This window comes from Lampetra planeri, chromosome 36, assembly GCF_965212315.1.
Source record: "Lampetra planeri chromosome 36, kcLamPlan1.2.h2, whole genome shotgun sequence".
In the NCBI taxonomy this organism is placed as follows: domain Eukaryota; kingdom Metazoa; phylum Chordata; class Hyperoartia; order Petromyzontiformes; family Petromyzontidae; genus Lampetra; species Lampetra planeri.
In genome coordinates, this window is record NC_136142.1 from 9,334,649 (window position 1) to 9,351,216 (window position 16,568).

Consider the following 16,568-nt stretch of genomic DNA (forward strand, 5'->3'; position numbering starts at 1 on the left):
CTTCCTGCCGAGGTCACAGACCTCCTTGAGCAGTCGAGAAGAAAAATTCCGACCCTGGTCGGTTATAAGCTGCTCAGGGTCACCGTGATCTAAAGCGTAGCCGTGCTAAAAGGCATCGGTGATAGACGAGGCCGACTGATCTTGTAAGGGCCACACCATGGGCCAGCGTGCGAGGTACTTGACCCCGGCTAACCTGGCCCCTGGCCTGGCTAACCTGGCCTGGCGAACCTGGCGCGTGGCCTGGTGAACCTGACCTGTGGCACGGCTAACCTGGCGCGTGACCTGGCGAACCTGGCCCGTGGCATGGGCCACGCGCACTCACCTCTCGTGAACAAAGTCTCGAGACCGGGTCACTTGACTCGAACAATTTAGTAACCAAGATTACGGTTCACAATTGGGTCTACAGGGCGAGGCCACTTACGTAATTGTTATCTTGACAAAGCTACGTCGTTTAGAAGGCCTCCCGCCACCCGACACGGCCAAAGACCCATCTAGAAAGTCACAGACTGTTCCTCCGACCTCCTACACCTTGTGCCGGCTGATGGCTGTTGACATGGTGGCATCCCACAAGATCTCGTTTTGAGGTTCCTGTACTTGTACGGATGTGCAGTGAACTTCTTTCGCGCCGTACGTAGCCATCCGCTCTAATCGGGAGGTGTGGTGGTGGGCGATAGGGGGGGGGGGGGGAAACATCGCAATCGGCGCGCCGGCAAATGCTCGTACCACTAACGTTGCCGAGCCGTGTCGGGTGGTGCAGGGTTTTACCGACACAGCATGGCCGAGGCTGTCCTGACAAGAACGACGCGGAGCGACGGGTGGAGATTTTCCGAGTTTTTTTTATTTCATAGATGCCATGTTACTGAAATGGGGCGCTCGTCTGGGTTTAGAGGGGAGAGGGAGCAGGCAGGAGGCTGCTGCTGCAGGGAGGACGGCACGGGAAGAGGAGCAGGAGGGGGGGGGGAGATCGGCAGAAGCGGCGACAGCAAATAGCAGCGGTTCAACCGAGGACGTCACCACAACTCCCACCCATCATCAGCATCACCACCACCATTCACAATCATCACCGCGACCACCATCATTACCATCATCGTCGTCGTCATCATCACCATCATCATATATATACTTTATTTAGTTTTTTACACAAAAATAGATTTTGCTATTGAGTTTATATATTTTATCCCCCACATACCCCCCCGTTTGTTGAACTCAATTAACGCCTCTCCTCATCGTCACCACCTTAAGTTCTTTTGTTTTCTTTTTGGCAAAATATTTACATTTATAACCAATAAGCAAAAACAACCCCCCCCCACCCCTTCCTTCACAACAAACACTCAACACACGCCACACACACACACCCCGTGTAGCCTTACAGACTGCTTGAGGGGCGGCACGTGCTGTTAGCGAGCACCTATTAAGGCCGGCAAGGCGCACCTAGAGAGGGGGGGGGGGGGGGAGAGGTGGTAGCGTGGCCAGCACCACACCCCGCCCGGCCGCCTGTCTCACATAGTGCTGATGTTTTTACACGCTCCGCAACGGGCGCTCATTTAAGGCTGAGTCGACCTAGAGCGGAGGTCCAGGGCAGTTCTAGACGCCACTTATGCCATGGCCGGGGAATGAACCCAGTTGAGCTAGGCTCCTAGTGCAGTGTGCCAACCGATGCGCCACCGCTCCCCCCCCCCACCTCCAAAAGACGCACAAAGACATTGACATGCGTACGCACACACACACACGTAAATCCACATACACACACGAATACAGCTTGGCCACACAGACTGAAAGGCAAAAGCAGGTCCCATTGTCTTAAGAGCTGGGCTCCATCACCACCATTGCCACCACCACCATCACCACCATCGCCATCACCACCGCCACCATCGCCACCATCACCACCGCCACCATCACCACCATCGCCACCATCGCCATCACAATCATCACAATCACCACCATCACCACCATCACCGTCGTCATCATTAAGGCACGCGTGTGCTCGCGTCGGCAGTGTCTACATGTCACGGGAGCGGAGACACGTGTACACACACACACGCACGTGTACACACACATACGCGCGTGTACACACACACGCGCGTGTACACACACGCGCGTGTACACACACACGCGCAATGCACACGTGCACGCGCGTTGTGTGTACACGTGTACGTACAATTCACCATCAAATGCATGTGCACAGACACGCACAGTATACTGACAGGTAACACACGCGCACGCAGATTCAGTCACGCTTTGACATACACGCGTGTACTGATGTGTACACGCATTTAGTCTTGCAAGTGCTTTTAGCGAGTGCACAAATACACACACACTGACAAACACACACGTACACAGACATAGTCTCACCGAAACACGTTTACACGAATGGTGCACACACAAACGCCACAGGCGGGAAACACACACACACACACGTACACCTGCGTACACACTTGTAAACACACACGTACACGGGTGTACAGAAGGACAAAGATCCCCCTTGCAGTCTTTCTCGGACTGTTGGGGCAAGTGCTGTTAGCATGAAGGCTGGCACAGTGCACCTATGAGGGGTGGGTGGCCAGCACCGCGCCCGGCCGCCTTTGTCTCCCCGGTGCTGATGTTTTACACACCGTCGCACCAGGTACTCCTTTAAGGCTGAGTCGACCTAGGACCGTTTCCGACGGACAGATAATCGTCACTGGTGTTGGCCGTGAGCGGGAATCGAACTTGAGTCGTCGGGTTCGTGGCGCGGTGCCATAGCCACTGCCCACACGGATGTACAACACAGATATTTTCACAAGCGCGCGTATACATACGAGTAAACATACACAAGTGTACACACGCACGTGTACACACACACACACACGTGTACACACACACACACGTGCCCCGCCGCACGCGCCTCTATGGCTCTCGTCTCGTTTTCCCGCCAAAGCGCCAACAGTGGTTTACGTGTCCAAAACTCTCGCCTCACGCGAATCTGGCTCGCGTTCACAACACATACATAGTATTCATAGATATCTGTGTAATAGAATAAGGTATCTTATAACGACAACATTTATAACATTTACCTCACTTAAATACAATAGCCGCCCCTTGTTGCTAGGCAACGCAGGGGCCACGCGACATGGCCGCCATTTTACATGTTTATGCTGCTTCGATTAATTGTCGCGTCTGTGGTTCTTGTAGCTTTTAAGCCGTCTCTTTGTTGTCGGAATTATTATGAAGTAACAATGATTACCATTTGAATTAGTTTTGTTGTTGGCTTAATTACTGGGAGAGATTAGGAATTTTGGTAAAAGCAGAAAAGGGAAATGCTGAGAGGCTGGTATCAAAGGTGTTAATACAGATCGGCCTTCTCTTACGGACCTTGTCTAGGCTCAGGGTTAGTGTCTAGCGTCATCAGTAGAGTCATGAGCAGAGTCTAGAACCAGGGGTAGAGTCGAGGCTGTGTGTAGAGTTGAGAGCGAGGGGTAGAGTTGAGGCAATGTGTAGAGTCGAAAGCCAGGGGAAGAGTCATGGGTAGAGTATAGAGCCAGGGGTAGAGTCTAGAGCCAGGGGTAGAGTCGAGGCTGTGTGTAGAGTTGAGAGCCAGGGGTAGAATTGAGGCAATGTGTAGAGTCGAAAGCCAGGGGTACAGTCATGGGTAGAGTCTAGAGCCAGGGGTAAAGTCGAGGCTGTGTGTAGAGTCGGGATGAGTTGGGGTGAGAATCTGGATCCCCGTGCGGATTTGATTGCTGCCGCTCAAAAGCAGAAACTTTGAACGCTGCTACTGCGTAGCTACACAGGCAGGACGACGCTGGCGGTGGACAGGTGGTCTCCACCCGTTCCCACCTGTCCACTGCCCGCGTCCACCTGCACGTGCGGGCGGCGTGCGAGTGTCTGTACCCGTGCCTACCTGTGCGTGATCTTGTCTGCCCACCTGTGTGTAGCCGTGCATCTGTCTGCGCTTTTGACTCCGCACGTCTTTGGGTGCACATCTGAGAGCGTACACCTGTGCATGTGATGTGTCCCGGCCAACACGCGTGTTCCCGCGCGCTGTGCCTGCGTAACTTGGCCTACCCCCCAAGCAAGTGTGGAATGTCGGCCCCAACACCGGGCCAACGGCATCCAACCACGTGCCAGCGGCATTGGCACTTTTACGCGGACGTTTGTGTTTCCGTGTGTACCTGTGTATGTCTGCACCAACTTGTGTGCGTTCCTGTGTATCTCGGTCTACGTGTGTGTGCGTAATGCTGCGTGTGCCTGTATGCGTGTGTGAACACCTGCGCGTGTACCCGTGTGTTCTCGTATCCGGTCGGCAATGCGACTGGAACCACCACCACACGGAGCATCGGCAGGGTTTGCCGTGATGAGGACCGATTTGTCACCGATCATTGCATCGTGCTGCTGCGGCGGCTGCTACTGCTGATGACACCAAAGTTCAGGCGAATAATTCGACCCAAGGTCGACGCAGCTCTTGACGCTGCCGTTACCGCCATTGTTGACGTTCAACGCCGCGAGCGTCGCGGTCGGTCGGCGTAGACTCTGCCGATGTTGCGGCGTCGTCGTCTGTATCGAGACGGCCGGCGGCGACGTCGTCGTCGAACGTCGTCGGAACTGGAGAGGCGCGGCATCTCCTGCAGGGTCGGCGCCGCGCCGCGGCCGTCTCCCGATAATTCCACGAAGACCAAAAACACAAACCGAGATGACGACCACCACCACGGGAGGGCTGGGCCCGGAGCCGAACCCGGACCCCACCGCGGGCTCTTAAGGTGCACGTAGCCCCCCCCCCCCCAGCCCCACCACCAACGTCGGCTCCACCGCCACCGGCTCCCCCAACACTGAAACGTGTCCTTCACCGGGAGTCCAACTCGTACCAACGGTGGTGGGGGGGGGGGGCTCGGGGTCGGGAGGGAGAGGGGAGGGGAGCAGCAAGAATCCGTGGGCGAAGCCTCGCCAAGTCCTCGTCGGACGAAGGCCGATGGGCGAGCCGGCTGGGCGAAAGAGGGACGAACCCGTCCAGGCGCGGCTTAGACCGGGCCAGACGGGCCCGGCGTGGGCCCGGCGTGGGCCCGGCGTAGGCCCGGCGTGGGCCCGGCGTAGGCCCGGCGTAGGCCCGGCTAAACCCAGCGCAGGCCGCACGGCGCCCTCCCGGCTCCGGCCACGGGCGACTCCGGGTCCCCGTTCATCGAGAGTCCGGAATCGTCGTCGTCCGACGAGGTGGCGCCGCCGCCGCTGGAGCTGCGCTTGCGCGGGAACCCGAGGGGTGCCGCCGGGGGCTCCGTGTCAGGGCTCTGGCGGGGGGCCCCCGCCGCGGGCCCTGCTTCGGGGCCGCGAGCCGCCGGCACGGGGCGGCCCGCGTCGCCCGTGGCGCCGATGTCGGCGCCGGCGGGCCCCTCGCCGGCGAGCCCCGCGCCGCCCTCGGGCGCGTCCAGCACCTGGTACTTGACCTTGGTGTTTGTGATGGCACCGTGCTTCTGGCGCAGGTGCAGGCGCAGCTGGCTCTTGTGGCGGAAGTGCAGGTCACACGACTCGCACTGCCACACGCACACGCACGGACGAGTGAGCGAGTGGGCGAGCCAATGAGCGAGCGAGCGTGCGCGTGAGCTTGAATGGATGTGCGCGAGCGCGTGCGGTGCGGCGAGTATAGCGCAACGAGTGTTGTGGCGAGTGTGGCGGGCACGGTGGCGAGTGTGCTGGGACCCACGTGATAGGGCTTCTCTCCCGTGTGGATGCGGATGTGACTCTTGAGCGTCTGCAGGTGGCGGAAGCGCGTCCCGCACGTCTCGCACGGGTACGGCTTCTCCCCCGTGTGGATGAGCACGTGGGCCCGCAGGTGAGCAACCTGCACAACCGCCACGACAACCACGACAACAAGCGCGCAGGTGAACCACCTGCACCACCACCAGCACAAGCACGCAGGTGCGATGCTTTAGACAATTGTCCCCGCTGCTGTGGCTAAAATCTGGTGTGTCCAGAGTGTCTCATCGCAACAGGGGTATCAGGCGATGCTGTCGCAACCGGCTGTGTCGGGGTCAACAGCTTCAGTCGCAGCAGGTGAGTTGGGGCGAGTGCGTGGTCAGGTGATTGCGGGTGAGTGAGTGCGGGTGAGCGAGTGTGGGTGAGTGAGTGTGGGTGAGTGAGTGTGGGTCAGCGAGTGTGGGTGAGTGAGTGTGGGTGAGCGAGTGTGGGTGAGTGAGTGCGGGTGAGTGAGGGTGAGTGTGGGTGAGTGAGCGAGTGCGGGTGAGCGAGTGCGGGTGAGCGAGTGCGGGTGAGCGAGTGCGGATGAGCGAGTGTGGGTGAGCGAGTGTGGGCGAGCGAGTGCGGGTGAGCGAGTGTGGGTGAGTGAGTGCGGGTGAGCGAGTGCATATTAGGTGAGTGCGGTTGAGCGAGTGCGTGCGTGCGTGCCTCACCTGGACGAAGCAGGCCCCGCAGGTGTCACACTTGTAGGGCTTCTCCCCCGAGTGGATGCGCGTGTGCGTCTTGAGATTGGCCGGCCGGTTGAACTGCGCCCCGCACACCGTGCAGCGGTAGGGCTTCTCTCCTGCTGGGTCATCACCGGGGCACGGGGTCACAGCCAGGGTCACACTCACGCCCGGGGCGGCGACTGCCAGGCTAGGTGTTCGCCCGCACACGTACGAGTGGCTGGACCGGTGCCAGGCTAGGTGCCGGGATAGGTGCCCGCCCAAGCGAGTGAGTGTATAGTGCCTTTGTTATCTCGGTGCCAGGCTACGTGCCCGCGTGAATGAGTGCATTGTTGCGGTCGCCGTGCCAGGCTAGGTGCCCACGTGAGTGTACAGTGGCGGTCGCCGTGCCAGGCTAGGTGCCCACGTGAGTGTACAGTGGCGGTCGCCGTGCCAGGCTAGGTGCCCGCGTGAGTGTACAGTGGCGGTCGCCGTGCCAGGCTAGGTGCCCACCGGAGTGCACGGTGCGGTGGCTGGAGAGGTTGCCCTTGTAGCGGAAGGCGGCGTGGCAGGTGTCGCACTTGTAGGGCTTGTCGTCGGCGTGGATGCGAGCGATGTGGCGCCGCAGGGCGCCCTCTTCGGGAAAGCCCAGGCCGCACGCGCCGCACGCGCGCACGCACGTGGGGTCTACACGCGGGAGGAGGGGGTGGACACACACGTGTAAGGCTTGCCGGCCTCAGTACGAGTCTACGGGTCTCTTGTGTGTGGGCCTACGGGTCTCCGAGTACGTGGGTCTGTCTGCGTGAGCCTGCCGGTCTCCGAGTATATGAGTATGTGGGTCTCTTAGTATATGGGTCTCTGTGTGTGTATGTGGGTCTCTGTGTGTCTGTGGGTCTCTGTGTGTGTCTGTGTGTCTGTGGGTCTCTGTGTGTGTCTGTGGGTCTGTGTGTGTGTCTGTGGGTCTCCGTGTGTATCTGTGGGTGTCTGTGTGAGTCTGTGGGTCCCCGTGTGTGTCTGTGGGTCTCCGTGCGAGTGAGGAATCGTGACCCCGAATCGTGATCAGATTCCCCGTCTCGCTCGCTCCCCTTCTCACCGTGCGGTCCGTCGTGGCTTGGCGAGCTCGTCAGGCCGGGCGACCCGGCCAGTCCCGGTGAGCCGGCGATGCCGGGAGAGGCGGCGTGGCCGTCACCGCGTGGCGGGGGGCTGTCGGCGCCGTGGGCCACGGGGAGGCCGAGTTCGGGCCGCTTGAAACCCCCCGATTCCTCCTTGAGCCTGTGTCGCCACGGGAACGCCGCGCTCGTTAACACGGCCACTCCTCCCATTAACTAAATATTATATGTTGAAATCTTTCGTGACTGCAGGAATTCATATTATTTGGGTCTTTCGGTAAATTCACGTAGCCAGGTTCAAAGAAAATAACAAATAAGTAATATTTAAAAAACTTTTTTAAAAACACGCTTTTATGAAATGTGCTAGTAATGGCAGAACTCCACGACTCCAGGTAGTGGCCCTGAAGCTTGCCACAACGTAAGGGACCGTGGCCAATTACAGCCAACGTCAGTTGAGCGTGGACAATTAGACCCAAGCCGAAACATAACGTATAAAAAATAATGTTTAAAAATATTTTTATTTTATTTTTTATGATAGAATATAGTATTGTCATCAGTGTGACATAAGTATACCAAGTTTGCATTCGATACCACATTTGGAAGTGGGTAAAAATTGAGTTACAAGATTTGAGGATACAACAACAGACAGAGCGAGTTAAAAGTGTGTAAAAAATACGACGTTTTGATCACAACACAAGCGATCGTCATCAAGAGAATGATATATATTATATATATACATTTTTTTACATACCTGTCAACCCCTTATCAGTGCCCTACCGTATTAGTGCGCCTTTTGGCGTCATCTGGTCCAACCCATGTGAGACTAGGCTCTAAGGAAAGCTGTCTCGGGTGTGGACCAATCAACTTCAAGGACAGTGCATACATTACGTTTTTTGTTTGCATTATGACTGCAGGTATTGTGGTCTATGCAAACATGACTCCTCATAAAAAAAGGTGTCAGTTTTGTTGGCAGATAGAAGGGTAAAAAAACAATTATCAATTCAGACCTTATTGGTCACCCCATGCCCGTATAAATCTCAACATTCATGCTACAAAGTGCCATCACAAGGGAGAAACGCAAACAAAGACACAGGTATTTATTAACCTTGTAAGGTCTGTGTGGCTCTTTTTCAGGAACGGCCTGGCCATCACGAATGATAGCCCTACGAAGTGGCTTATCACGCGGACATTTGTAGCGGCCAAATCATCTCTAGACGCACCACGTTGACTCGAAATGTGGAGGGAAAAACCGGAGGACTCGGGAGAAAAATCCACGCGACCACGGGGAGACGCTGGGGTGATAAGGTGGAGGGGGAGACGTGGCACTGGGGGGGGGGGGGGGGGGTCAAGGTGACGACGCCGCCCCACGCACCTGTCCACCAACTGCTTGAAGTGCGTGAGCGCCGCCGCCGACGACGACGACGGCGGCGGTGGCCCCCACTCGCCCGCCGGCCCCCTGGCCTCCGAACCCCCCTCCAGCTTCATCATGTCGAACGCGGCAACGCAGGTGGCGCGTGGCGGCGTCGGCGAAGAGGAGGAGGCGGCGGTAGAGGAGGAGGGGCGAGGCGGTGGCTGGGCCACGGCGCTGGCGACGATGGAGCCCAAGTCCCAGGGGAACAAAGCCGGGGGGGCCCCGTCGTCCCTCCCGTCCCTCCCGTCCCTCCCGTCCCTCCCGTCCCTCCCGTCCCTCCCGCGCGGCGTCACGGGAGACAGCGTGGTCATCACCTTGGCCTCCGGCGCCGGCGAGAGCCGGGTGGGCGGAGTGGAGGGCGCCACTGCGGCAACGGTCGCGGGGGGGGTGGGGGGGCAGGCGTCCCCGCCGCCCGCACCGCTGTCCGAAGTGGGCGACGATGACGAGGAGGAGGAGGGGGAGGACGGCGGGGAGGACGATGTGGACGAGGTGGACGTCGTCTGCACGAGGAACCGACGCTTCTTCCAGTTGCAGGACTTGACCTGGCCGCCGCCGGGGGGGGCCACCTCCCGGTGGCTGTCAGGAGGGCTGCTCGGCTCCGACTCCCGGCGGGCCGAGGGGGCGCCGGGGGGCCCCGCCCCCTCCGAGGGCCCCTCGGCCGCGGGGCCTCCCCCGGAGGGGCTCGCGGGGGTCTGCGGCGGCGGCGGCAGGGGCCGGGGCGGAGGCCCAGCGGCGGGGCGCGGCGGGAGGAGGGGGGTCCGGGAAAGTGAAGCGAGGGGGCGGGCCCAGGGGGTGCTGCTGCTGCTGCTGCGGCTGCTGCTGCTGCTGCGGCTGCTGCGGCTGCTGCGGCTGCTGGGGCGGTGGGGACGGGGGGCCCCGGAGGAACAGCGGCGGGGGAGCGAGGGGGCCCCCCAGGGGGAGCCCCGGGTTTATGCCGCACAGCAGCGTCGGGGGGAACGAGCCGTGGAAGTTGGGGTCCAGATTGCGGAGACGTTCCGGCAGAGCTTGGGGACTGTGCGGACACCACGGGGACACCACGGGGACACCACGGGGACACCACGGGGACACGCGGGTGTCAGGTGTCAGCAAGATGGATGTCTCTCTCCTTAACTCTCACTCTCTCTCTCGCACTCTCTCCCTAACTCTCTCTCCCTAACTCTCTCCCTCACTCTCTCTCTCCCTAACTCTCTCTCCCTAACTCTCTCCCTCACTCTCTCTCCTCAACTCTCACTCTCTCTCTCTCTCGCACTCTTTCCCTAACTCTCTCTCCCTAAATCTCTCTCCCTAAATCTCTCCCTCACTCTCTTCCTCACTCTCTCCCTCACTCCCTCAAACTCGCTCTCTGTCCACACACTCGCTCTCTCATTCTCTCGCTCTCAACACTCTCTCAACACACGCACTCCTTCTCAACACTCGCTCTCAACACTCTCTCAACACACGCACTCCTTCTCAACACTCGCGCTCTCTCAACGCTCTCCCCCCCCTCACCTGTCGAGGAAGGCCTCGCAGGTGCGCACCACGTGCTCCATGTGCAGGTAGCGCGCGGCGGCCATGACGCCGAGCACGGAGTCGAGGGAGAGCGGCAGGCGCGACGTGTACATGAAGTCCAGCAGCACCTCGAGGCCGCACGGGTCCACGCCGGGCAAGGGCAACACCCTCACGCCGCCGCCGCCGCCAAAGCCGGCAGGGCCGCGTGACTCCGCCAGCACGCTGTAGAAGAACCCGCTGCGGCACGTGCGCGTGCCGGGAAAAGCAGCGACGGTGGCGGAGGGGGGGGGGGGGGGCGAGAAGAGAGATACAGGGCATGGGGGTCAGCGGTCGTCGCCCATTCTCATGGCGATTGCAGCGGTGGTGGTGACGGTGATGATGGTGGTGGCATGGTGCTGGCCACCCACCCCCCCCTCGTGTACCTTGCCAGCCTTCATAGGTGCTACTCGCTAACAGCACTTGGCCCAATAGTCTGTGAAGGCTACACGGGGATCTTTGCCTTTGTTGATGGCTCTACCCTCACCCATTCGAATAAACAAACTTCAACTGCCCCCCCCCCCCTCAACTCTAGTACTGCCCCCCACCACCCCCTTGTACCTGTGCCTCCCTTCCATGCCCCCCTTAACCCCCCTCTCACCCACAGTGACATTCCCGTACCCCCCCTCCCACCCCTGTGCCGTGACCCCTGCCTCCCCCCGCCCACCCTCCCCTCCCGTACCGTGACCCCCCCCCCCGCGCCCACCCTCCCCTCCCGTACCGTGACCCCCCCCCCCCGCGCCCCTCCCCTCCCGTACCTGCACGCGGCGAGCACGGCGCTGTGAGCGGGGAAGTCTCGCCCGCCGGCGCGCAGCGTGACGTCGGTGAGGGCGCAGCGCGCGCGCAGCTCTCGCAGGTTGCGCAGCACGTCGCGCGCGTGCTGCGTGAACTCCCGCACGCTTTCTGGCCCCGCACCACCGCTGACGCCGCCGCCGATGCCGCCGCTGACGACGCCGCTGACGTCGCTGCGAAAACCGCTCGGGTCCCCGCCGTCGCCGAGGAAGCCTCCTCTGTCGCCGCAGAAACCGACTTCTCCTCCGTCGCCGGGGCAACCGCGTCGCAACGCCATTGCAAGTGGCCGCCGAGGGGGCGGGAAAGCGGCAACGAGAAGGCAAGGGAGCTGGGATGGGGGGGGGGGAAAGTCCGAATACTGTGGGGTTGGAGGGGGGGGGGGGCAGGTACAGGCACGCACGGACACACGCACAGCGATGCACGCCGTTAGACACGGACACTGGGCAGGGATGTACACCCACACAGGCTGCTGCGGAAAGTGCTGTTAGCGAGCGCCTATTCAGGCTGGCACGTCAAACATATTGGGGGGGAGCGGTGGTGTTGGCCAGTGGTGGGATCAGCCATTTGCCGTGTTTAGTTGCTACGCCAGGCACTCGCTTACGGCCGAGAGGGCAGGCCCAGGAGCCACCGATGTTGGCCGTGGCCCGGAATCGAACTCGGGCTCGCCGGGCATTGGGGCAAAATGTGCCAACCACTACACCCCCCAATCACACCACACCTATACCCGCTCCACACACGTCCACCACACACACGTCAAAAAATATCCCCCCGTGTAGCCTTAACAGACTGTTGGGGCAAGTGCTGTTAGCGAGCGGCACCTGTGAAGGCCGGCACGGCACAAGAGGGGGTTGGGTGGCCAGCAACCGCGCACGACCGCCTTTGTCTCCCGGGTGGCGATGTTCACCCATCGCATCGGGTTCCCGTTTGAGAGGCTGAGTCGACCCAAGGGAGGCCTAGATGTTCGTCACCGATGTTGACCGCGAGCGGGAATAGAGCTCGGGTCGCCAGGTTCGTAGGGCCACGCGCCAACCACACACCACAGTGGCAACGCAATGCGGTTGGGTATGGGCCACAGTGCAAGGAATTTGCCAGATTACATACCCCCCCCGCACCCCCACCCAACCCCTCCCCTTGGCAGTCAAACCCAGAGCCTGCGGGGGGGGGGGGGTGCTGCAGCACGGGGATCAGCACGGCATGGAACCCCCCGCACTCTCCCCTGGCTGGCGTCAACTTGCGCGCTGCTGGAAGGCTCGACTCGCCGCGGCCTTCACTCGAGGCTGGGGGTCGGTCTAGCGGAGGCCCAGGACCGGTTCAGACATTCGTCACTGGTGTTGGCCGTGAGTGGGAATCAAACTCGGGGGGCTGGGTTCATTGCGTTCTCCACCACAACACTCCCCACGCGCGCCAACTGCCAACACGAGTGTGACACTAACTCATCACTACCACTAGAGGGAGTAGCTCACCCACTCTTGACATTGCCTGCGTAGATCGAGCTCAAACCCGAGCCCCCAGAACACCAACTTACAACCATAACCGCAACCCCTACATCTCACATTTGCCCCAAGGCCTGACCTGTCACCCCTGACCTCTTAATGTCACCCCTCACCTCTCAACATGACCCCTAACCCATTAGTGTCACCCCTGACCTCTTAACATCACCTCTGACCTATCAACATCACCCCTGACCTCTCAACATGACCCCTAACCCATTAGTGTCACCCCTGGCCTCTTAACATCACCTCTGACCTATCAACATCACCCCTAACCCATTAGTGTCACCCCTGACATCTTAACATCACCTCTGACCTCTTAACATAACCTCTGACTTCTCAACATCACCCGACCTTTCAACATGACCCCTAACCCATTAGTGTCACCCCTGACCTCTTAGTGTCACCCCTGACCTCTTAACATCACCTCTGACCTCTCAACATCACCCCTGACCTCTTAGCATCACCCCTGACCCCCTGACCTCTCAATATGACCCCTGACCTCTCGTAACCCCATGACCTTTCAATATTACCCCTGGCCACGCAAGGTCAGCCCTGACTTGTCGGTGCCACCTTTAGCCCCGTCACCCCTGACCCCGCCCATCTCTCTTTCGCGAGACCACACCGGGAGCTAACTTTAGACAACATTGAGGGCAGAGGCACGGAGGGGGGGAAACGCGGAGATCTTTATTGGAGTTCAACCGTGAGTGCAGAGCGCGTGGCGAGTCTCGGGCGCCTTCATCGGCGTTGGGTAATCGGCATCACCGTGTCATCAGCACCACTGTGTCACCACCACCACCAACACGAGAGTAATTAACAATTGGTGGGCGACCAGTAGCGTGACGTCGCAGCCGTGGTATTGTTGGGCGTCGGCGCTGTGTGCATGGCCGATGTTGAAGACAGTGGTGACGATTGGAATGGTGGCGATGATGATGGTGCTATTGGTGATGCCGATGATGATGATGTTGGTGCTGATGATGGTAGTGGCTCGGGGATAGGAGGCAAGGTCGGCTGTGAAGTTCGCGTTGACGAGTGACGATTCCGATGATGCGGATGGGAGCGATGGTGGCTGGGCCGTTGCTGCAAGGCCGGAAAAAACCAACTCATCATCAATTACCGGGGAGACAAAAGCGGCCAGGCACGCGTCTGACCCCCCCCCCTCCAACTTCCCCGCGTCCCTCCCCTCCACACGCCTTAATAGGTGCTCGCCAACACCCCCCAGGGAGAGAGAGAGTCACAGGGAACACGATGTTCTTGCCAAGCCGCACAGCATATTGCTCATTAAAGACACTCATTAAGGAGTCACGTTGGGGGAGAGGAGGAGGAGGAGGGGGGGATACGTTGGGGATCACCTGTGTGTATGTACCTGGCCTACGGCTACCCGTATACAAGTGACAAAAGTCCCCCCCCCCACTTGCCCTGTGTAGCCAGCCCTCACACAGGCTGTTTGGGGCAAGTGCTGTTATAAGCAATCACCCAATTGAATGTTCAAGTTGATTTCGCGTTAGCAGGTGAGAAGAAGCTCTTCAGAGGAGGGGGGAACCCAGGAGAACAGGAGTCTCAATTTGTAAGAGTGGCCTGCGGCATGAGCCTCTTGCCAGCAGGAGGCGATGCTTGCTGCTGCTGCTGCTGCTTCTGCTGCGTATAAACCCCAGGAGAGTAATTTGCGGTCTCGCTTTCGCATATGGATAATTTGTGGAGAAAAAAGAAACCATGCCCGGCGCCGATGTTTTCACAGCGCACCGGAGGTACTGATTACTCGTTTATGGTTGAGTCGACCTAGGGGGAGGCCCAGGCCCAGTTCAGATATTCTTCGCTGATGTTAGCCGTGAATGTTGAGTCTGGCAGTGTGTGGTTGGGATAGTATGTGTGTGTGTGGTGTGTTAGTGTGTTTGTGGTGTGTTCCTGTGTGTGCTTGATGTGTCAGTATATCTGTGTGCCAGTACGTGTGAAATGGGTTTAGTAATAACCGCCTTGAAAAGACTTGTACACCACAAACCCCTGGGAGCCAAGTTTGAACATAGATCCTGATCTCTCGTTTCAGTTTCATCAAATTATAAAGTTTATTAAGCAGCTCCCGGCACTGCACACGAGGAGTGGGCGGCCAGCACCACGCCCGGCCGCCTTTGTCTCCCTCGTGACGATGTTTACACATCGCACCAGGCACTCATTTGGGGCTGAGTCGACCTTGGGGAGGCCCAGGATCGGTTTAGATAATCGTCGCTGGTGTTGACCGTGAGCAGAAATCTAACTCGGGTCGCTGGGTTCATAGCGCAGTGCGCTACACTGCTATGCTACTGCTCCTCCCCACACATACACACGTACTAACTCAGCCACACACACACACATACCCTGTCACACAGCCACCCATACCCTAAACACACAAACAAATAACGCTACCCCCCCCCACACCCCACAAACAAGCCTCCCCACTCCTCCTTGTGGTGGCAGCGTGACCTGGCACGAGGAAGAGCTCGTGTCGCGTTACACACGTGTGTGTGGAGTGAGTGGTGTGTCTGTAGGGGTGTGTGTGTGTGTGAGGTGTGGGGTGTGTGAGGTGTGTGTGGTTTGAGTGGTGTGAGTGGTGTGTGTGTGGTTTGAGTTGTGTGAGTGGTGTGTGTGGTGTGTGTGGTTTGAGTGGTGTGAGTGGTGTGTGTGTGTGGTTTTGAGTGTTGTGTGAGTGGTATGAGTGGTGTGTGTGGGTTTGAGTGGTGTGTGTGTGGTTTGAGTTGTGAGTGGTTTGAGTGGTGTGTGTGGTGTGAGTGGTGTGAGTGGTGTGTGTCTGTGGGGGTGTGTGTGTGGGGTGAGTGGTGTGTGTGTGTGGGTGTGTGTGTGAGGTGTGGGGTGAGTGTGGGGTGTGTGTGGGGTGAGTGTCGTGTGTGTGGGGGTGTGTGTGTGGGGGGGGGGTGTGTGTGGGGTGTGTGTGTGGGGTGAGTGGTGTGTGTGTGTGGGGGTGTGTGTGGGGTGAGTGGTGTGTGGGGGTGTGTGTGAGGTGTGGGGTAGGTGTGAGGTGAGTGTGAGTTGAGTGTGGGGTGTGTGTGGGGTGAGTGTCGTGTGTGTGGGGGTGTGTGTGTGGGGGGGGGTGTGTGGGGGTGTGTGTGTGTGTGTGTGGGGTGAGTGGTGTGTGTGTGTGGGGGTGTGTGTGAGGTGTGGGGTAGGTGTGGGGTAGGTGTGGGGTGAGTGTGGGGTGAGTGTGGGGTGAGTGTCGTGTGTGTGGGGTGAGTGTCGTGTGTGTGGGGGGTGAGTGTGTGGGGTGAGTGTCGTGTGTGTGTGGCCTGAGTAGTGCGAGTGTGTGTATAGTGCGTGAGTAGTGTGTGTGTGTACTGTGCGTGTGTGGTACGTGTGTGCGTGTGTTATGTCCAGTAGTATATAGCCTGTGCATCGTGTGGTGTGCAGAATGTGGTACGTGTGTGTGTGTGGTATGCGGTACGCGTGCTATGCGTAGTGTGCGAGGGGTGGGTACCGAATCTATCTATAACGCAGCTCTGCAATCGTCACCCCCCCCCCCCACTGTGGCGAAGATAATTCGGGGGGGGGGGGGCTCCCCACCCGCCCGCACCTCTCAGCCTCCCTGCCCCGTCACCACCACCACCAAAACATCCAAAACGATGAGCGGTGGTGGCGCGACTTTGCGTGCGTAGGGGCTCCGCTATCGCGGTTCGGATCCCAGCAGGTTGCCTCCTCCCCTTCCCATCATCACCCGCCCTAGTTAATATTGCGGGGATGTATCAACCGCGGGGATGTTTATCAACCGCGGCAAGGCAAGCGGGACTCGCTCAGGGGGACTTGACGTTATCCGCCACGAGCGAGGCGGGCACGCTCCACATTTTTTCGTTGGCAAAGTATTTAAAAAGCCAAAGTTTAAACAAAAAAA

The 16,568-nt window shown here is 59.2% G+C and overlaps 1 protein-coding gene across 1 annotated transcript in view; it reads right to left on the reverse strand.

Annotated features, from left to right (window-relative positions):
• Positions 1–816: 816 nt before the first annotated feature.
• LOC144730774 (uncharacterized) overlaps positions 817–16,568 on the reverse strand; it is an 18,823-nt gene continuing 3,071 nt past the window's right edge. The window contains 9 exon segments of the mRNA XM_078611519.1: positions 817–5,501; positions 5,672–5,809; positions 6,378–6,508; positions 6,882–7,055; positions 7,462–7,640; positions 8,850–9,637; positions 9,639–9,900; positions 10,377–10,613; positions 11,171–11,562. Of these exon segments, the coding sequence (XP_078467645.1) occupies positions 5,085–5,501; positions 5,672–5,809; positions 6,378–6,508; positions 6,882–7,055; positions 7,462–7,640; positions 8,850–9,637; positions 9,639–9,900; positions 10,377–10,613; positions 11,171–11,562 (2,718 nt within the window). The 3' untranslated portion in view covers positions 817–5,084.